We start from the raw sequence: 22,433 nt of genomic DNA on the forward strand, positions 1-22,433 counted from the left end.
AGCAGGGAGATCCTTTACAGACAATTCACACAAGTGGTTGATGAAAAGCTAAGGCTGGGAAAGAGGATCCTTGCTCTTACAGTGTACTGGTGTGTTACGAGTGATGCTGTCAGAAGCAACTGCACAAGTGAACACAGAGTGGGGCTAATAGCCTGCAGGGCTTTGGGGCACAAACCTAGAGGGGTCTGTCCTCCTACTGCTCCTTTAGGGAACAGATCTTTGTTTTTACCTTGAAGGATGGCAATCGGATGGCCCCTCGTAACCCAATGCCCAAGCCGATTCCCTCATATCCCAGGCCTTCTCCTTTGTTCCAGTTCTCCAAAAGACAAGATGCAATTCGATCCTTCGGCTTTGGTTTTTCCTCCAGTTCTCCTCCAGACTTCACTGGAGTGAGAGATGCCTGCAACAGAGAAAGCACACTTGAGAAAGTTTCCTGGGAAGCACACGAACTCTGGAAACCATTTAGACAGTTGAGGTTTGTGAAGTATCACTGCCTCGCCCAGGCATCAGTTTCTCTAAAGGTCAGTGCATGTGAAAATGCACCTCATGGCCACACACTTTAAAGGGAGAAGGTGCAAGAGCTTTTCTTGATAATGATACCTTTCCATCTCTGAGAATCCTTCTCCCCTTTGCATTTTAAGAAGTTATTTTCTCTGCACAAGGCACTAAAACTGATTAAGACAAAACTGTTGGGACTCCCAGAACAGTGGCTTAGCATGGGACAGTAAGTGATCTTGCATTTGGAGCCATTATGCTGGCAGGTAGCAGAGCAGACACCCCTGCTTTCTCCATTGAGCGTTTCAAAACATGATCTCAATTTCCTTCACATACAGCTTAACATAGGCCAAAGTACTTCCCAAGAAAAGACAAGGGAAATGAACAGACCCATTAGCCCCCATGGCTCATTTCAGACCCCTCAAGTGCCTGGTGCGGAGACCACAGTGACCACCTTCCAGAAGGCTAGAATCCAAAGCAGATGCTAGCAGCAAAGGCCATAAAAAGGAGAGATGAAAGGGAAAGAAAAGGTGCAACCATGAACCCAGGACTCGACAGCCCAAGGGAACACATTCCTCCACCCAGGCAGGAGCTATCAGGTGCTAAGGAGCAGCTACTCTACAAAGGTCCTGAACTCTGAAGGGAAGCTAAGGAGTTGGGATACACCACCATCCTCATACACCACCACCAGCCCCGAACTCCCAAATGCTGCAGGAGCCCATCTGGCCTGGTGACAGCTACATGAGAAACAGAGCTACACATATACCTCATACAAATAACTCAAGCATGCCTTAGGCAAGTTAGCCTAACGCTGTGTTATCTGCCTTCATTTGCTAACCCACATAACTGAAAGCAACTTCAGAACTTCTAGTTGGGAAGACCTTTCTTCTTTTTAGTGTAAGGCACAATATAGCGAGTCAGAAATCACACACATCCTTGTGCACACTTAACAACCACAGCCCAAGTCCACAAAAACTGTCAGAAGGCTGCAGTCCCAGGAAAAAGGAAAATCAAAATATTTATGCAAAACACCTAAGGGTCCACAATACTTGGTAACTAGACACACAGCCTCATCTCTGCTCAGCCACAACAATGCCCTTTTCACCAGAGCTGAGGTGTGAAGGAAGAGCAGGAATTCAAACCTCTGCAGCTGTGGAGAGGTGGATGAGTCAGGGAGAGCATCACGGAGGGTGGCACACCACACTCTTCTTGAGCTTAGGGCACTGGAGGTAACATTCACTTGCATCAGCCAGTGGTGTAACACCGCCTAAAAGTCGGTTTCTCTTACAGACAATAACAGAGCTAATTTGCTGAAGCTGGCTGTAATCACCGAAGAGGAAGTGTAAGCTCAGCTCTCCTGCTAATAAGGGACAAGACTAATGGGAATATCAAGCAGAGAATCCAGGCGGCAGCACTCCATGGCCAGGGATGGCTGATTATTCCTGGCACTCTGCTTAATGCATCTTACTTAGGCTTTCAAACCTAAACCCATCACTAGATTTGGGAACAGGGAAGAGCTTTCCCCTAGCTCAGGCACACAAGTGCTGCCTTCCCTAGCAACATGCTCCTTAGCAGCTTTCACCCCATATGTTTTCCATCCTGCCTGACCTAGGACACCAGCTTTACCCTTGAGCTTTCCCACCCTTTACCTATGGTATGATACTTCTCGGCAGTCAATCAGCTGCCCAAGTTGATTCCTTTGATGGAGTGTAGCGGACAAAAAACAGAGAGAAAAGAGAGAAACTGAGGCACAGGAGGTGACAAGTGTGTTGCCTTCTTGTGCATCATTTGAAGGTTCAGGGACTGCCAGCAGCATTGTGTAAATAACATTTGCTGTCCTACTAAACTTGAACATTGTTGGTCAGTCAAGGGAAAAAAGAAACCCACAAGGCTTCCTCCTCCTACACTTGAGGACGGTCAGGGAGACAGCAGACCCGCAAAGCTTCTCACCAAAGACAGACACTCCTCCTGTAGGAACTGGCATACGGTGGAGCTCATGCGCTTCCGAGATGAGCTTTGATCTCCCCTGTGAAATAACAGGAGGGCTGCTGCAGCTGATGGTCCAAGGATAGGAGATATTAAAAGATATTATGTCTCCCTACAAATCTGCCTGATTTATTTCTAAAGAAAAAAAGATGTAAACAAGCACATATGTTGTCTTATTTATACTTCCAAACCTCCAAAAATAATTTCTTTCACTACTGTCAATCAGTAAGGAAAAACATGAGGAGCTCCAATTAAAACCATTAGGAGGGAGGAAATGGGGATGCAGGGCCTGTTTTGGAGGGTCATTTCAGATCAAACAGTGCCTGGAGGTCTTGGTCCGTTCTAGAAAAATCAGCGTGATGGCAAAGTACATGGGGAACTGACCTCCACCTGCCACCATGGAGCCCTGTCAGCTCATACTCACATATGCATAAAGACACCAGCAAGAGGAAGGTACAGTTTAAGCTGAATACTCATATTTTGTTTTCCTTTGGCAAAAGCAGGCAGCTTATGACTGAGAAGGAATCCTGTCCCGCACCAGTGTCAGGGAGTGCCTACGAGAAAGGAGGCTCTGAAATCTGTGTGATTTTTCTGCATGTGGCAGTAACACATGGCCTGGCAGAGGCTTCTCCAGGCAGTGCCCTGAAGCAGCAATGTTTCTGGCATTTCTGTTCCTGGACAGAAAGCACAAGTGTTTTTCCATGCAGCAATTTCATATTTTCAATTACCTGCTCACATCCAACATAACCTGTGGCAAGGACTGTGGCAAACTGCTGTGGTACAGCCAGATTCCCTTCCCCAAAGTGGGTTACAAATTCCAGGTGAGGGAGGAACATGCTAAATCCAGCCATAGGTCGGGATATAAAAAAGCCCGACCAGACGCTGAAGACCTGCCTCGACTTGCTTCTGCGTCTTCACTGCGGACGTCTGGTTTAAAACAGTTTATTTGGTACTTCAGTTGCTGCTTTTGCAACTATTTACTGGATCTCTTCCCCTTACTGCTCTGGAAACTCTTCCAAAATTGTTAGCACACGCTCGCTGGTAGGAGGCAGAAGCTCTGAGCATTAGTCAGGAGGAAAGGGATCGGGTTTCTCACCGCATGTCACGCAGCCAGCTCTAAGCCAGAGCAAATTACACTGTCATAAACCAGCTGTTAACCAGCAGCATTACCAACCTCTCTGGAAAGCCAAGGAGCTTTCCCAGGCGCTACAGTTAACACACAACTGGCTTACAAAAGCAGGTGGTGAAGATACTGCTCTGAAAACTGGCATATGAAATCAAAGGTGTATCTGCAGGTTGTGGTGTTGATTTTGGTTTGTTGGTTTTTTACAGTAATTTACTGTAATACTAATTTTGAGGTTTGCATGAACCTTTCTGTAGCTTTAACTTTTTTTTGGTAGAGACAAATTCACATACTAGATCACAGAGCTGGTTGCTGGCTGAGGTACACTTTAAATTGGCTGAGAATGGATGAGACGATTCATGCAAAGCTGTTTTCTTAACTAATCCCTGGAACTTCTCATGCATTTGGCCAACGTTCAACTTTTGAATTAATTGCTGCTGCGTACATACACTGGGGAGGTGGGAGGAGCGCAGAGAACTGGAAATACCCATGGATCTCATCACACAAAGCAGGGAACACAAAATAGTGGCCTGATGGTTTCAAACACTCCTGTTGCATCTGACTTTAGCTTTTTGGAGCTAAAGTTCAGCTTCCTCTTAGATGCAAGAAGCACTTGCACGTTTGTCTCCTGATCTCAGCGTCTGCAAACCCCTTTCAGGAGGCAGCCAACAGTGTGACAGACCACCAAAAAAAAAAAAATCAGCTAAACTTTTCAAATTTCAGGACCAGGAACTACTGCACTGAGGGGGAAAAAGAAAAGGATGTGTGGTTGTGTGTGTGTGTGTGTGGCGAAGCCCTTCCTCAGAGACACCTGTGTAAAGACAATACAGTACTCCGAAACACAGCTGAAAAAGCAGCTCATTTGCAGAACCCTCCTGGATCATGCTGCAGCATGGTGGGTGCATCCTGCCGGGACGCACTGAGCAGCCGTGCAGGCCAGTTAGACCAACGTGCCGCCAAAGATGAACATGCTCTCTGAGAGTCTTGCAAGGCACAAGCCGCATTTAGTCTCTTGCACAGAAAGAGCTGCCCTGAGGTGGCCCCAGTTGGAGGCAACAAGGAGGAGATCCACCCCAAAGCAGAGGGATGACACTGAGAACTAAACACTTCTTTGTTTTTTGTCAAGAAAGGTTGGACCAGATGACCCTTGAGGTTCCTTCCAACCTGGTATTCTATGATTCTTCCTCAGGCCCACTTTCAAATCAGCGGGATGATACGAGACAGAGCAGGAGTTCACTCCTAGATGAGCATTTATGGCTCCACACTTGTTCAGACATAACTCTGCACAGGGTACCTCCATCAACGACTAGGAAGGACTAAACTTCCCAGACCATGTTTGTTCTGATGGCAAAGCAGCATGAAATGCCTGCATATATGGAGTGACATCATGGAAATAAGCCAGGTTTAATACTCAGGTGCTAACCTGTCCCAAGGCAGGCGCCTGTAGCGATGGAGCATCTTCCAGATATTTGCAGGCTGAGGTCTGCTGCTGCCAGCACACTCCTGCTGCCTGCCTCAGCACGAAGATCAGCCCCGCGGGGAGGCACAGAGGCAGATAAGCGACAGGGACATGCATTCCTCCCATTTAATTTCAGCAGCCTCAAGCAATGTGGTTTCTCACAGTAAAGCTATTCCATGGCTTTACTTTTTGCTTCTGTTTTACTTACCATAAAATTTTAGGGTTGTGAGGTCTTTTTAAAGTCAGTTTCTAGATCCCTGCTTACCCATGCCCTGGCCACAAGCACTATGAACAGTTCTCCCCAGCATCCAGCACAGAGTATGTGAAAGCCTACCTTTGCCAGACGTTCCTTCTTGTCCCACCAGTCATCAAATGCCCGAAATGCTACCACTTCAACCATCTTCCGGTTCAGGTCCCTTTTCATGATAGCCTTTAGTTCCTTCACTATGACCAGGAGGACTCCATCCACAGTGGCTTTGTGGGGATCTTCCTTCTTTGGCTCATAACCCGGTGGTGGAACCGAGGGGTCAAACTTGGGCAGTGGTGGCCATTGCTGTCCACGACCAAGAGCTGCTCCCATCGAGAAAGGGCGGTATGGTGGAAGATTCACAAACTGCATCCGGCCCGTCATGAAAGGCGGATACTGGTATGTGTTTTGTGCCTGCATCATGCGGCTCAGCATCTGAGTTTGCATCTGGAAGGACATTGGCATGCCACCCCACTGGTTGCCCAAGACACTTATCATATCCACTTGCATGACAGGGAACATGCCAGGATGGAACGGAGGAAGCGGAGGCAAGATATGAGGCGGAGGGACCCCAGGGGGGGCCGGGAGCGGAGGTGGTGGGACGGTGACGGCAGGGTGAGTGGGTGGAGGTGGAGGAGGTAGCGGTGGAGGCATCGGGAAGCCTGGCTGTGGAGGTGGCGGAGGAGGAAGAGGAGGGAATCCTGGTGGTGGCATGGGGGGAATTGATGGGGCCATCACAGCTGTGTTGCTGACAGAGGAGTTCACCACAATGGTTTTGGCACATTCTGCACTGGTGATGGGCGCAGGGTTGGTCTCGTCGTCAGAGATTTCCATGTCCTCCCCTGAAGAATGCTGACCCTGTGACGAGAGAGAGAAAAGGTGAGGAGCACATTCCTTTTACATTAAATACCACAGCGCTGGCTGCTTCAAACAAAAGCTAAGTTTAACACACATTTTAATTGGGAACGGAGAAAAGCGAGCGATGCCCTGAAAAGACAGGGCCCATTGAGCAGCTGGTGCCTATTGAAGCTTTTCTCTTCCATGTCAGACCTCAGGAAGCAGAGAGGTAAAAGCTTTCTAAAAGAGCATTAGTACCAACTGAACAAAAACCTCAGCTTCTATGGAATAGGAGGAATTGCTCCCATGCTTGGTGAAATACACACAATCCCAAATGTCTTTCACTGCAAGATACATTATCTCTTATTTGCATCTAATACTGACAGGTACATTACACCATCAGTTTTTATTCCTTAGTTTTCACCATGCACAAAGAATTACCCGGTTTTTTAATTATAAACCCTGGCTCATTTGCTGTCAACTCTTAACCTCTAATTACGGGAAGACAATACTTCCACATGGTTGTTGCTACTAAAAGTTATCTTGACTAGACCACAGCAGTTCACATGGAAAAAAAGAACCCCAAACCTGCTTAAATTGCCTTTAAACATCAGAGCCATAAATGCTGGGATTCAAAGACATAGCATATGTCATGTTCTTGGGCAAAACGAATACTTTACTAGCCACAAGAAATACAGATACAGAGTTACATAAAATGCTCAAACGATGTACCACCTCCACTGTCAAAGGGATGGAAAGCAGGTTAAAACAGAGGGCGCCTGCCTGCTCTGAAGTCTCAAAGCTGCCAGATTAGGTCTTGTACAACAGAAAAGCCTCACAAGCTAGATCCATCCTCAACAGCAAATGGTCACACCTGCATGCTATGTCCTACAGCCACTTCAGTTCTGAAGGTGTCTACAGCACAAGGAAAGCATATGTATGACTGTCACATCCCTCAGGTACTGTTAAAATAAATCCTCGTAAGAAACATAGCAATGAAATATTGCTGGAAGACATATCCAATACACTGACAGTTTATCTAGGAAACACGAATGGGGCTGACCTTTTACTAGCAGGATGTCAGCAAACATAAGACAGGGTCCCAACAACCTTCTCCAAACCTATTTCTCCCATTCTTCCTTTTTTTCCAAGCTAAAATCATCAAAACCCACCAGTCTTGTGACAGCAAACATCCCTCAGCTATTTTCAGGACTGAAAAGCAGAAGTACTCATCACAACCTTCTCTCCCAGACTCTCTACAAGCATGACTGGCCTGCCTCCTTCGAACGACTTACCAAGCACTTCCTTCCTCACAACAGCTTCATGCAAAAAAAGCCAGACAAACAGTTTGCATGTTGCCACCAGCTCATCTAAATAAAGAGCATCCCCATGTTCACCAGCATAGACCAGAGCACAGCAGCAATGCTCCACCTCCGCCACAGCTCTCCTGCCTGCCCTGGATGCTGCGGGCTCTAGCCCAGCTGAGGCAGTAAGAGATCACGATCAAGTGGTCTTTAAGTGCCTCTCTCTATCTCAATCCTGGCAAGAGTTTTGGAACCTGCTGGCTGTTTTCAGCCAAATTGGACTGAAGATCCCAAAGATGATTATTTCTTCCATGTTTCATGCCAGCAGGTGCCTCTTCTGTCTGCTCTCCTACTAGTCTCCCCAGTCTGAAAGAAAAGAGCAATACAGTTCAGCCCTTATCAGACACTGGAGAATCTGCACTGGCGAGAGCTGCTGGGAAGCAAGCTTTGTTCTCATCAGTCATTCTCCCCCTCTACTCTGCACTGGTGAGGCCACAACTGGAATATTGTGTCCAGTTCTGGGCTCCCCAGTTCAAGAGAGAGAGGGAACTACTGGAGAGAGTCCAACGTAGGGCAACCAAGATGATTGAGGGATTGGAGCATCTCCCTTATGACGAAAGGCTGAGAGAGCTGGGACTCTTTAGCCTGGAGAAGAGAAGGCTGAGGGGAGACCTTATTAATGTTTACAAGTATCTAAAGGGTGGGTCTAAGGAGGATGGAGCCAGACTCTTTTCAGTGGTTCCCAGTAACAGGAAAAGGGGTAACGGGCACATGCTGGAACATAGGAAGTTCCGATCAAATATGAGGAAAAACTTCTTTACAGTGAGGGTGACAGAGCACTGGAACAGGCTGCCCAGGGAGGCTGTGGCGTCCCCTTCTCTGGAGACTTTCAAGACCCACCCGGATGCAGTCCTGAGTAATGTGCTCTAGGCAATCCTGCTTTAGCAGGGGAGTTGGACTAGATGATCTCTAGAGGTCCCTTCCAACTCTGAAAAATTCCGTGATTCCGTGAAGCTACTCTGATTTGATTTTTAACCTGTGAATTTTGCACAGGGGTAAGGGAACAAAAGCAAGAGCAGCTAGGTTGACGACTCTGCTATGAACTGTAGCTGTTTGAAGCTGAGCAACTACAACTATCCAAATCAAACCAAATGCTTCACGTTTTATCAAAGGTCATCTCTGCTATAGCAGCTACCACCAGAGAGCAGGCTGAGCACAATGCTTGCAACAGCAGCTTTGCAAATCCTCCTGTCCTAGCACCTCCCCTCACCCTGGCCTCCCCCCATTCCTCTGCTGCAGCATGAACCCACCAGCTCACACACCGCATGGGTCACCCTCAAAAAGCCACTCGCAATTTTAGTGGTCTGAAGATGCCCTGCCCCTCAGCTCAACAAGGAGACCACCATTTACCCCCGCAGAAGGGCGGAAAGCACGAGCCGGGCAAACCCTGCAGCGAGTGCTATCGACCCCCTGCTAACGGTAACGGAGAGGGGACTCTCCCATAGTTGCTGAGTTGCTTTAGTGCATCTGTACGTGCAGGGAGGTACTCTGAGGGCTGTTTTGTAAACTCTAAAATTAACAGCTCAAAAAGGAGAAGCAGAAATAGTAACTCATTGCACTTGAGTCTTTCCAGAGCCAAACTGTATCATCTCCTCCTTGAGCTGTCCACATCTGGCTAACATTTCTACATGGGTCTCACACTCTGCATCCTCTCCCCAGCTGCTCTATTGCAGTCACGTCCCATGCCGAGGATGCTGGGGAATGAAAGGACATTCTACAGTTTCAACTACCGCAGCTCCAGTGAAAGGGGCAAAGGAAGAGTAAAGATGACGACTGTGGCAGGTGTAAACAAGTTTCCTGTGAAACAGACACTGTTTTTCAATAAACGAACACAAAAGGCACTGTTAAAAGCACTGGCTCCAATTGCAAAAGCTGGATGATGCTAAAGGTCAGCATTGGATAGGAAGCCAGGAGTGTTCAGGCTACCAAAGACAGACAAAAATCAGCTTCATATTCACATTCATCTCATCTGATGGGGTATGGAGGAAAGTCACCCCACAAAGCCCCAGTGGAGCAACAGCACCAGGCAGTGCCATGGGGAGCTCTTGTACCCCCAAGCCACAAACTGCTTCTGCCCATCACCTAGAACCCACTCCCATCCACGCAGCCCTTTACTCAGTCTCAGTACCAAAGAATCCTGTTTGATAAATGAGGTTAGTTTTCCCTCTTGAAGGAAATATCAGATAGAAAAAGCTGATCCTGAAATTGCAGAGAGGTGGTAGGACTAGCCAGATTCCATGCTGTAGCACACAGCAGCTTTCTTCATTCATACATGCATTTATTTTTACTTAAGCTGAAATGAGAACTGCTAAAGCCAAAACTAGCATTTTTGGAAGATTGAAAGATTTTTTTATTTTTAATTCTTCTGGTGCTCAGATGGGTCTGCAGGAAGCAACAACAGATTCCCTGCTTCCTACAATGTTGGGCTGACAACTCACCTGCACTTGCACAGTGAACACAGTCTGTGCTCCAATTTTATCCCAAGCAAGTGGGACAGGGAAAGAGAAAAAGATTAAGCATCAGGGAGAAGACGATCAAAAAGGGAGGGGAGAAAAAAAAAAAAAAAGAATACACAAGGTTAGGAAAGAGGTCAAACCAGAAGATGATCATCTACAAGGAAGTCTTTAAAGAAAGTTAAGAGGAATGAATATTTAAAGCAGATGAACAGTTACAGGAAAGCTGTATCTAAGGGGGAAAAACATGGGCACCAAGTGAGAGAAATCAAACTACAGAGGGAAAAACCAAGGGAAGACATGGGAGGATCTTTTATTATGTGAATTTCTTTTCAGTCACCTTTCTGAAGCTGCATTTACTGTGGTTGCTACCAAATACCTCTCAGGGTAGTGCTAAAAGTTAGCTACACTGTCCTCCCAAAGAAATCGCCTTCTAGCTGGCCTCCCTCTTTGCTCTCATAAGGAGAAAAAAGTGAGATGGTATGTGGCATACATATTGCTATGAGGATGTCACAGCCATCACTGTCAAAAAACTGTCAATCAGTCCTGGAGCTCACCTGCACATTTCCCAGGGCATCTGGTGCAATGCCTCACGAAAACCTCCCTTCAGCCCACCGAGAGAAAAGCCATTTCCAGCTAAATTAATTTGTGCTGCCATCTTTACTTTGCATTAATTAAATTAAGAGTTAGCAAAACAGGTATTTAATTATATGCATGACACATTTTTCCAAAGGTGTTTTAATGATGCAAATTTGTTGGGAGAGATTCACATCAGCGTAACTGGTTATAAATGGCCTCGTTCATTGTTCACCCAAAATGCTAACTGCCACCTTTCATACTGGTACAGTGCGTTTTAGCACAGGCCGAGCCTCTTGAGTTAAGTGAAGGGAATATCCTGAGACTTCACTCCTGGATCAGCCTGAATAGGGACAGGGTGGAGAGCCACTGAATGCAGGGTTATCGGTCTCATCTCAAAACAATACCCAGCATTTCGCAAGCAAATGTTCATAGCTGCAGAAAAAAGAGACTACATCCTAATATTTGCATGCAGAACTGGCAGTTTCCGAATGTGAAGAGGCTGTTCTCTCCCCAACCCAGGGAGCACTGACACCGCAGCAGCGGTTGGGAGCTTCATCGTATGTGCTATTTGGTACCTTTCCTACAGGCAGAGGAACTTCGCATGCTTTCATTTCTTTTTAAAAAGGCCACCTGATAAAGAATTTACTAAAAATTTCAGAACGCCTTTTGAGAACCGTCAACTCAGAGTTAATTTCACTTAAATATTCTGCTGGGTACCAAATAACTTACATTTGAGGTAGGGAATTTATATCACTGAAAATAGCAAATACTCTGTCATAGCCTGGCTGGTCTCTGGTGCATCAAAATAACAAAATGCAGGATCAATGGCACTCAGCACAATGCAAGGTCATTAGCTTTAATGAAATGAAGCATCCCATGCTTGCAAGAAGTATCAAACCCTTAAGCCTGCTGTAACTTGCACGCACAGAAACCAAACAGAACAAAAAATTCGGTCTTTAAGCCCTAAAACTTCAAACCCTCTGCATTTAAATACTGAAAAGCCTTGCCATTTAAAATGTTAAGAAGCAGCTTTTTAATAAATCTAGAAATAAAATCAGAAGTGGCTCTTGGACAAAAAGCTCATAACCTGGTCAAATGGTCATCACTTGGTTTTGGACTAAGTCCACCCAAGGATCTAAAAAATTCACAAGTAAGCAAGCCTCACCCTTTATCCTTACAAAAAAAGTAGGGAAAGAAAAACCTTCATAGGTGAGGGAAAGAGGACAACTGACCAAACTGGGTCACACAGCAATTCGCTGACAGAGTCAAGAATAGACTCCAGGTCCCTCAGACTTCCTATTCCCTGTCCCCAGCTGCCTCCCCACACCAAGCTCACACCGTGCTCCTCACTGCCCACGCTCTGCATTCGGACAGGGGAAAGGGCCCTACTGCAACACACTGGGATCCCAGGGTGAAATAGCCCATGTTCTCTAACACACAACGCTCTCTTAGATTCTTTCGGCAGAACACATTAAAGAGCATGAGACGTTTCAAACCTGCCATGTTTCTTACATTATCCAGGACAACAAGGAAGGCTGAGGATGCAAACCAGCCATCTGCAACTCTTCTTCAAAGACACAATTTCAATGAAAAACTCCTTTAAAAAAATACAAGTCCATTCAAGTTTGGCCCAGAGAATCCCACCGTTCACTTTGCTAACAGAGTGAAATACCTCTTGCTGTCCAAAATCTACATACTGAAGCACAGCAAGGGCTTCAGAGAGTATTACTTTGTTCATTTTTAATCTGCTTTTAGCTAGAGAAGACCTGCAGGTTCCACACATTCTTGCAAAGCACGTCAAGAGGAGCTGTGCCTCCGAACTGTCCCCTTTGCTTACTGGGAGTGCAACACTCAGACACGATGACATGGCAGAGGGATCATGCTAAGCGTTCACACCTCATGCTGCCAGGTGTGAACAAGACAGTCTCAGTACCGTATTTACTATACATACAACTATTTTTACTTCACTAACTATAATTATAGCTCACCCTCTGAAAGAACACACACAAGGGTGGTACTTGCTATCAGTGGTGCAAGGGAGGGCAGAGCTACTCAAGGTGGTTTGCCAGCAGTTTAGCTACAGCATCAAAAAACACAGAGTAAAGAGCTCCCTGCACCTTCCTGGGTGTGCTTTCAAGCCTGTTCCGATAACTGTGCCATCATCATCACCCCCCTTGGTGGCTTTCCTCAGCCAGCACACCACCACTGCAGCATGGATCTATGCTGAAGGTTGTTTACTGCCTCCTCCCCGGACGCCCTGGGTTGGTTAGTCACGTCTTTCAACCTCCTTTGGGCAGCTACGAGGGCACCCATCCTCCTGCTGCTGTCAAGAGTGTGCGATTACAATCACGGCAGGTTTTAATTGCAACAAAGACAGCTTTCAGGTGTATTTGCACTATAATAAAATGCCCAGCACAGGAACAGGCAAATGGAAAGATTAACGTGTTATGGATCAGTGATTATAAATATCTTCAGCAACATGTACTTCTATCTCAAGAACAGAAGACTGCAAGATTTTTATATAGCTATGTATTTATACAGCTCTTTGCAAATCTAACTCGCAGGCAATGGTTGGAGACAAAGACAAGCAGAACACAGACAGATCAGGGTGATGGACTCACCGCTGTGACCCACAAAAAGGGGCATCAAAAAGGCTGCAATGGAGCAGGGATTTCTTGCAGAAGGAGAGACGTTACTTGGGTGTTGTGGTTTCTTTATTATCGATTGCTAAAGTATCTCTCACTACTTGAGAAAGAGAATTCAAGCTCTACAACATGACAATATCCTACCTGACACATACACTGTCTTGGCTCAACTTATGTTTTGGTCTGGTACTTATTTGCAGTGCTGCTTTGGCATGGACAATCCTCCCCACACCTACAGGGCTGCGCAACAAGTAAAACAAGTGACAATAATATTCAAGTGCTTGCTCATTGTAAACAAACATACTGTAAACACCAGCCTAACTCACGCCGCTTTCTTTTTTTTTCTTCTAACGCCAAGAGGGAACTTTAAGATGATACCTGAAACCACAGAAGGATAGAGGGAGAACTCCCCAGAAGTCCCAGGCAGTCCCAGAACAGGGGGACGGGGGTGAGTAAAAGCCACTACGGTGTTTGTTTGTGTCTCGCAATGTGCTGCCTCAGGTGCCGATCCCTAATTAGACCATCCTGCACAAGGGGAGATGCCACAAGTTGGAATTTGGAAGCATGCGAGGAAGAAGCTTACCTGTGCTTTCAGTGCATGGCAGGAAGGGCTCTCAAGGCAGGGAAGCACATGGAGCTAATGCTTACAAGGGGAAAAGGTCTCCTCACTCACTTTCAGTGTTTCCTGGCACTATAAACATAAGTAAATTGACTTGTGTTTTAAGGACAGAGGGAGAGATGGAAGGCTGCCCAATGGTCCATGCCATCATTAGAAAATCTAGTGAATTAAGATGACAGAATGAGCTAAAATGACTCCTGTACAACGGGCAGAAGTGCCAAAGACAGTATCCCAGACTCATGCAAATCTGCACCGCCAGTGTCCTGCAGGCCCTCATACGCATCGTGCATCTGAGATGGGTCTCGGCTTTGAGGCACCACTTCAGACTCCAGAGGGGATTATCTTCTGCCTTCTCCACACAGGACAGTGGAATAACGGTAATGTCTCCAAGGAAAGAAACAGAGCAGTAGCTTAAATCAGTATTTCCCAAATCAAAGTCCCTGATGTGACACAGAGCATGAAATGGTCCACAAACCAAAAAATAAGAGAAAATAAACGCAACAATTGAACAGGAGGGGTTCACGCTATTTTTACTTGACTGTACATAGGAGCTCCCATAGCTGTATGAAACAATGTATGGATTCTTCTTTCCAAGAGTTGAGATGGATCCTGGAGTAAGAAACACCCACTTAAGCAGCCTCTAAGCATCTCCACAAGGTTAAAAAACTTTTTTTACTTAGCAAGCAATCCAGGGGAGGATAGACAACTCTACGTGAAGCAGAGAGGACAAAGATGGGAAGCAAATGCAGTGCCATTAGTGGTCTGAGGTAACCAGATCTTCACTGATCCAAAAACAAGACGACTTGAGAAATGTGATCCCAAGGGGAGAAGACTCAACCAGCATGCAGTACCTTCAAAAAGCCCTTCTCTTGGCAAGTGTCCTGGTTAGAGCAACACAGGATTAATTTCTCTTTGAGTCATTTTACTTTTCAGTAAAGTGTCTTCTAATGCTTCGGAAAAACGTGCTTTTAGGAGACTCTAGTGTCTGAATTTGTGCAAATATTTACTTTATAGCCAGCTATGGTATATGGTTTTCAAGGTCTCATTCTTTTCGATCTAGCCAGGTGCAGGGATAAGGAGGAGCAAGACCCGGGCACTTGACCCAAGCCGGCCAACAGGGTTATTTCATACCATGAACACCACATTCAATATAAATTAGAAAGTTTGCCGAGGAGTTTCTTCTCTCACATCATGGCTGCAATCCTGAAAACTTCTTGCCCCAGTATCGGACCCCTAAGGCTTTCCCTTCCTCCTGAAGCCGTAGCACTCACAGTATCGGACATTTGCTGTTCACTGCTGGGAGTGCACAGCTTTGTACTGAAGTAAGTACTGAAGGATGAGTATAATCCTCATATATTTTATATTGCTATCAGGATCAATATCGGTTCTTTAGTATTATTAATGTTAATTTTTAGTATTATTTTATTAAATCTGCTTATATTCCAACCCTCAAGTTTTCTTGATTTTTCCCCGATTCCGCTTCCCAGGTGGGGAGGGGTCATTGGCTGACAAATAATTGGCTAAACAACAATAAATTGTTGTAGGTTCTTCATAACAGCAAGAGAGCACCATACTTCAGTTTTCAACATGACTTTCAAGAGCCCACTGCAAGAGATTCCTAGGATAGCAACCCTCAGAGCCATAAATTAAGCCAGTAGGAAAACAACTGCCAGATATACCTCAGCAGAAAGCCTGAAGAGATGAATTGTCAAAGAGGGCAATAATTTGATGAGGGGGTTGCTCTGTTTGCTAGCAAGTGCATCACCTTCCACAAAAGGGGTGGTTTAATTCAGGTCTTTCTCCCTTCCGAAAGGGAAAGGAGGCTCTGAACTGCAAGCTTCAAGGCATATGATGTGGTTATACCGTTCCTGTTGGCAAGATCACTGAAGACGGGATATTTGGAAAAACCAGACATTGCCCCTGGGCTTCCAACACGCACAAGAGACTCTCTGGTGTCTGCAGGGACAGCTCCAGGAAGAGTGCAAGCTAACGTAACATCCTTTGGGTCCACATTCATCAACATTGAGACTGGAAGCTTCCAGACCCCCTGACTGCACAGATTTGAGCCGAGACAAACATGACCATACAACTGGGCAGATCACTCTCACACAGTGAGAGTATGAGACGGGGAGTCACTGGCCCCCAGCCCGAGATCAGAGATGCCTGGGCAGCCCGTGTGTGCCCCAATGCGAAACTTGCCTGGACAGTCGCCCCTTCTGCATTATGTGAACAAATCCGAACTGGCAGGGCGAATGTGTGCCAATTCAGGGTCTGCGTCCTGCGGCCATAGTGTTTTTCATCACATATGAAACACCTTAAAATTGGATTTACCATCTCATGGAACCATGGCCTTTTCCCTCAAGTCTTAAGTAGATCTTATTAAGGGGAAAAAAAGGTTTCTTTATGGGGGGGAGGAGGAGGTAGGGAAAAGGAAGGAGGAAAAGAGAGAGGGGTGTTAACATCGGGGAGCCATGTAACAAGGCAGGCTCTTTCCACAGCAATGGTTGTTCTGGTTTCCCTATTTTAGATGGGGGGAAGGGATAGCTGAAGAGCTATTTGCAATCTAACTTCAAAGGCTTTAGTCGGCTGGGAAGCTAAGTCATGCATAAAAGGATGGTAGAGTGGCAAGAAAATACCCCCTACAGATAAATTAGTCAGGGAATGTTCTCTGCTTCTCCCAAAGACTTCCATACAGCCAGACTGGCTTTACCCAGGTAAAGCCCTTTTCAGACACCAGGTTCAGTGATGCAGAGTCCTGGGAACAAACCAGCCAAATCCAACAGAGAAACTAAATGGTGTCTCTAAAAAAGAGAAAGGTGATGGTAAGCATGCAATGGGTTTCTCTGTCATTTTCTGCCATCTCAGCTATTATCAGTAGGTTTTATTCTAAGATTTGTCCACACACAAAAGTTGCAGCATCTCCCTCTCTGAATATGCAAAGAAAAACAAAGAATTTAGGAGAAATCACATAGTATATGGAGAACTCATTTCCCAAATGATTCTGAAATGCTCTTCACTCTGGTGTGCAGAAATACACCCACATTTCTAGAGAGCAGAAGGTACTTTACAATCAAAGATAAAGAAGGGAATTGGCAACATTAGATCAGAGTCCATCTATAAGTTTAAAAAAAAAAAAAAAGTGCAATAACTGAGTGTGCAGAGTACACGGATGCCTTACAGTTCAATGCCAGGCAGGGGCCCACATGCTTACCCTCAGCTTACCCTCATACTTAAACCTTAGGTCAAATGGAACCATGAATTCAGATCTTGCTACCAACAGGGCGATAAAAAAGCAGATAAGCTTGGAAAACAGTCTAGCTCCCCAGCTGGTATCAGCTTATAGAAGACTAGGTGGTACACATACTGTATTTAAACAAGTTCTAATCAGCAGAACTAGGCCAATTTGATATCCTTCCCCTTTTACGTACTACTACTATACCCTCGAGTATCTGAAATCACGTGGCTATTATTGTCACAGCAGCATTTTCAGTGCTCTGTTCAGTGCAATCTGCATTTCCAGCATTAGTAGCAACAGCAGTTTCATTTGCAAGACCTGGACATCAGCAATACAACCTGTCCAACATTGAGTTTCCTCAGAAGGGCGAGCAAACACGAAGGAATCAAGGCCTTGAAGGACAACGGGCAAAAGAAAAAAAGAAGATCATTCATCAGTATCATCTTTTAATGTTCTTCTGCTTGCTGCCGTCTGCTCTCAGACCCACGTGCCATTAGTATATCCTGGGGCAGCAGTTCAGACACTTGCCATCCCTCTTAAGAGGCATCCCAAATGATGAGCCTGGCTTCCCCCTCCCCTCTCCAAGAGCTTGAGCTATTCTCACCCTGAATTTCTAGGGTGCAGTCCTGACCTGTTCATGTGGCTGGGAAGCAAAGAGGCCCAACTGTTTTTGGCACTTGCAAGAAAACTCAGGAGCCTGTAGCCCACAGCTGATGGAGGTAGCCCAGAACAGCCCTTTCCGAACAAGTATAGCTTTTAATGTCAAAAAACTGTGGAACAAGCAAGGGGAAAGACTTAAAGTCCTGATTTTTATGTGAGCCTTTCCCTTTCCTGAACACTTTTGCTGAGATTTCATGAGCCCTCCACTGCTGACCTGGGAGGTCACGCAGACTTAGCGCTAATCTCCTCCCAGCAGCTCTCTTCTATCCCAGTACCAACTATTTAAGAAGAAATAAGAAAGCATGAAAGAAGGAACATACTGTTAATAAGGTCTTTAGGACCTTGTTGTCATCTTGACTGCAGTCATGGTGGCAACATAGTATGGTTTCAAATAAGAAAACTTGTGGCCTTCCGTTCTGGAGACAGTCCCTGCCATCGTCCCAAGACAGGACAAACAGAACATCTGCTGTGTTTCTGAAATTCCCAACAAAACTGTTGCAGACAAGATGGTTCAGCCAGTCCATCTGATCTTGACAAAATGCATTTAACCACTTTGGATGAAGCCCCCACTGCAGGTGGTGTAAGTGCTCCAGACCTGCTGGGATACAGCAGCAGAGAATGACCCTGGGGAACGAGAGGCTCACGAGACAAAAACTTCTAACTTCATGTGGCCAGAACTTGAGCCCTTTGCAGCAGTGACCACAAATGATGACTGGCACCCTAATGAGTTTAGCAGGCTCCACTCATTTTCTGAGCATTACAACACAAACAAGTCCTTTCCAGCAAAGTACTATAGATGCACTAAAACCCAGCTAGAACACAGGAGACGCTTCACGCCAAGCAGCCTATTTCAAGCAGCTAAAGAGGCCGAGTAGAGATGTTCTTCCTCAAAAGTAAGGGTGAGGCCAGCAAGAAACAGTTCCCCTTTGGTAACATTTCTCTCCTCTTACAGATCTTCTCTCTGAAGGCATCTTGAATTTTTCACTGCTTTATTTCCTGCTCAGATTTCCCTTCTCTTGCTGTACTGTGACTTAACTAAGTGCAGTCAGAGAGGAGACAATCAAGCACATCAGCTGAAGTACGTAACATATTCATTAAAACATTAAGAATCTTTCTCATTCTAAGACAAAGCCTAAAGTGATATCCAGCAATACCTTCAAGTGGTCCCTCTCCAAAACCTGCTCAGTGAGGGAAAGGCAACTTTTTCCCCATACCACTCCTCTTGGGTGATGGAAACATAACCCTTGTGGCTGCCAACTGTTGACTGATCCCTTAACAAAAATAACCTCTGTGCAGGACATGACATTTCTCATGGCCTTCTAGAAGAGACCAAACTTTTGCTATTAAACTACCCCGGTATATGCAAAATAAATTGTGTAACCACAACTGTTCTAAATTACCAGAGTGGAAATACCCCACAGCTGGGCTGCATTCCCACTGCCATTTGTGCAGGCATAAAATATTCAAAAAAGAGACAAGAGGTAAAATATGCTGATTTCCCCACCTGTCCCCTCATTAGCAAGCAGGAGGTTTAAAACAAACACATGGAAACACTTTTCACCTAATGCAAAATTCAGCTGTGCACCTCATTGCCAAAGGATACTGCAAAGACTCAGAAGTGCAGATGGGTTTAAAAACGGTTTAGGTGTTTGTGGAAGACAGATCCACCAGGAACTACTGAACAAGTTCACGTCCTAATCTGCCAGTCATGAGTTGCAGACAGATCACCACATACAGCCCTGCTGCTGCTGGGTTTTTTGCATGGCATGAACTGCTCAGACCTCCCACTGAAAGTCTTTCAGTAACGTAGAAGAAATAACCCACAACAACACAAGCAACCAAGGAAAGGTAAAGCCGTGCCTTTTCCTTGCTTACTCATGAGTTAGTCCAAAGTCTCTTTCTGTTCTCTCTTGCAGCAAAGCCACAATCAAGCTCTACCACAGATGACCGCTCAAGAGGAAGGACTAAGAGCACACAGGCTGAGCCAGTTCAGTAGTAGGCAATGCCAGGCAACCCGTGCTCTGCTCCTCAGACTGACCACCCCAGCCCTCAGGCTCTTTCAGGCCTCCCCATGTTGGTGACACTTATACTCACTTCCTTAATACTTGTTCTTAAGAGCTTTGTTAAAATGATCAAGATGAGTGCAAAGCCCTGCAGAAGCACACAGCAGTACAGCATCTCTACAGCCCATACTTAGCAGTCATACCTAAACCACTCTCAATTACAGAGCTCTTATTTTTATTTTTTAAAGCAGCTTTTCCATTAGATGGGTTCACTAGTTTGAAGTTACATACAGCGATATACAACCAGCTGAGCTGGGCTGCAAAAGCCACTCAGGGTTCCCCCAAAGGATCATGCACCCACAGCAGCCATGCCAAAAGGCACTTCCCTGACTGCAGCCTTGTGCCACAGCCCTTTTGTAGTACATGCATCCCAGCAACGAGCCAAGACAGAGTCATGCAACAAGATTTCCTCAAGCTGAAGTCTGAGCATAAAACCCAGCAGGGACCACAGCTTACTTCCAGTGTCTTGCAGACAGGCTGGGTGCTCCCTGCATGATGCCAGCTCCCCGGGGAGCAATCCCAGCATTAGGCCTCCATCCTCCATCAGCACTCTGCTGGGGCCAGGCTGCCCTTCACCACAAAACCCACACCACCTTCCTGCCTGCTTCTTACTGACCTGGAGTACACCCCAGGTTTGCAAAACCATCTGCTGTTACCACTTCTCTGGTGTAATTTGGGAGATACATCCCACCTGACACTGTATTAACAAGCAAATAAATTCATTGAGATTCCCTTGTCAAAATGCATCCTTTTGCACACCTCTCCATGGCGTATATTCAACCAGTAGATTGCCCTTTAATGTTTTACTGTAATTTGAATAATTTTATGCAGTACTAAGGATTTTCATTTTTTCCAAGTCATTTTTTTCCTGGACAATAGCAAAATGCTTGTAGCACCATGATAACAGTTGCTCACATTTATCTGCACCCTTCAAAGACAATATTTCAATTATCTGCACTGGAAACTCTCAGCCACATCTGCTGACCAAAATGCCACATTTGGCAACCGCTTAGCAACAAGGACTAGAATGGGAAACTGTCCCCAGAGCTATGTGTCAACATTAAACCAGCTCCTGCTTCCACCAAATAACATTGCTATCACCAGAAATATATATATTTTGTTTTGCCTGGGACCCACAAGGCATAAGAAATAACAAGCTCCTTTTGGAGAAGGGAAACCTGGAAAGAAGCTACCTACCCTTCCCAGGCTCCAGAGGGAAAGTCTCCCCGATGTGTGCAACGCATGTAAAACCCGCACAAGGGGAGGAGGACACACCACTTGGACATCGGCACAAAACTATACTGCTTACTGTGAAACACAGCTCTTCTTGGAAAAAAATGGATGTAAGAAAGTGACTCTTGCTCCACACACCATCTGCGAAAGCAGCAGACACCCCATTCCTTGACCAGGCCAGCAAAGGGCTGTTTCAACCCCAGGAAAAACAAAACCCAGTCCTTCCTTCACATCGCCAACCTGCACCATCCTCAGCCCTCTTCTTCCTAAAGCTCCATGCCATTGCACTCGTTGATACAGGGAATTTGGGCAGTGGTGAGCCTAAGGATATCCCACCTTGAATGCTGCAGGTGCAGGCAAGGAAAAAAAGACAGGAGAAAAGGAGAGGGGAAGGACTGGACCCTGGAGAAACCGTCTCTGCTTCTCCTCTTCCTCCCCTCCTCACCATTCTCAGAGCCTTTTTCCTAACAATCTCCCTGACTTACTGGAGAGAGTCATATGACTCTCTGACTTATGGAGAAAGAGATATTGGGCAAAATGCAGGTGAACTGGTCAAAGGTGTGCGATAAATTGCACTTAGTACACAGTTATCAACTCCATTTAAATACATACTCCACAAAACACACACATGTTGAGAAGAGCCAGCAAATGCAAAAATCCACTAAAAAGTGCCTAAGTCGAAACGCTCAAGTCCCAACAAGTGAAATTTTGAAGTTCTGCTACAGCTGTCTGACCCTTTCTCAACCAAACCTCCAAACCATAAGAACTGCTGCCAGCTTTGAGTTCAAGCAGCAGTTTTCGCTTCCTCCCCGTGCCGTGCCTGTGCAGCACTCACACTGCCCTCTATGCAAAGAGTGATTGCCGAAGCTCAAGCCACGAACAACTTCCTTTACTCAAACTGCTCCTGAAGCAACACTTTTGCAACGCCCGGAGGAGTGAACTTATTCCAACCTGGGGATAAATTAGAAACCCCAATTTGCTGTCTCACTATTTTATATGCATCTTGACATCATCAGGCCTGCCTGCACTGCGGGAACCTTGTGAAAGCAGCCACTGGCTTTATTTTAGCACAAAGCAAATAAAAAACATTTTTAAAGACTTTTTTTAAAACTTTTTTTTTTTTTTAATACTTTGGGTTTAGAAGTTGAAAAATTTGAGCAACAACCTTTTTCTTGTGATGAATGGTCATTTACAATAGCAAGCACTGCACTTTCACGATCAAGCCTGAGACAGCAGTAACATGCCTGGGTCAAAAGAGCGCTCATCGGCAGGTATGTGACGCACAGAGTTAACGAACTCAGGGGTTTCGATTTGAGTTTTGCCCCATCTTCACTAAGTACAAACAAGTACCCCAAACCGAAAATTAAAATTAATTAGAAGGGGGGTGGCAATATCATGGGACTCAAAATTGATGCGTACAGAAAAAACATCCTAC

General features: G+C 45.7%; 1 protein-coding gene across 3 annotated transcripts in view; it reads right to left on the reverse strand.

Annotated features, from left to right (window-relative positions):
• SETD1B (SET domain containing 1B, histone lysine methyltransferase) overlaps positions 1 to 22,433 on the reverse strand; it is a 55,527-nt gene that overhangs the window by 17,103 nt on the left and 15,991 nt on the right. For all 3 annotated transcript variants that reach the window (XR_008469185.1, XM_054219810.1, XM_054219811.1), the window contains exons 7-8: positions 5,398 to 6,168; positions 230 to 400 (exon numbers count right to left, since the gene is read on the reverse strand). Coding sequence is in view for 2 of the 3 variants with exons in the window: in XM_054219810.1 (XP_054075785.1) it covers positions 230 to 400; positions 5,398 to 6,168 (942 nt within the window). In the remaining variant the exon portion in view is untranslated. The remainder of the gene's footprint in view (positions 1 to 229; positions 401 to 5,397; positions 6,169 to 22,433) is intronic.

This window comes from Rissa tridactyla, chromosome 13 (genome assembly GCF_028500815.1).
Source record: "Rissa tridactyla isolate bRisTri1 chromosome 13, bRisTri1.patW.cur.20221130, whole genome shotgun sequence".
Classification (NCBI taxonomy): Eukaryota; Metazoa; Chordata; class Aves; order Charadriiformes; family Laridae; genus Rissa; species Rissa tridactyla.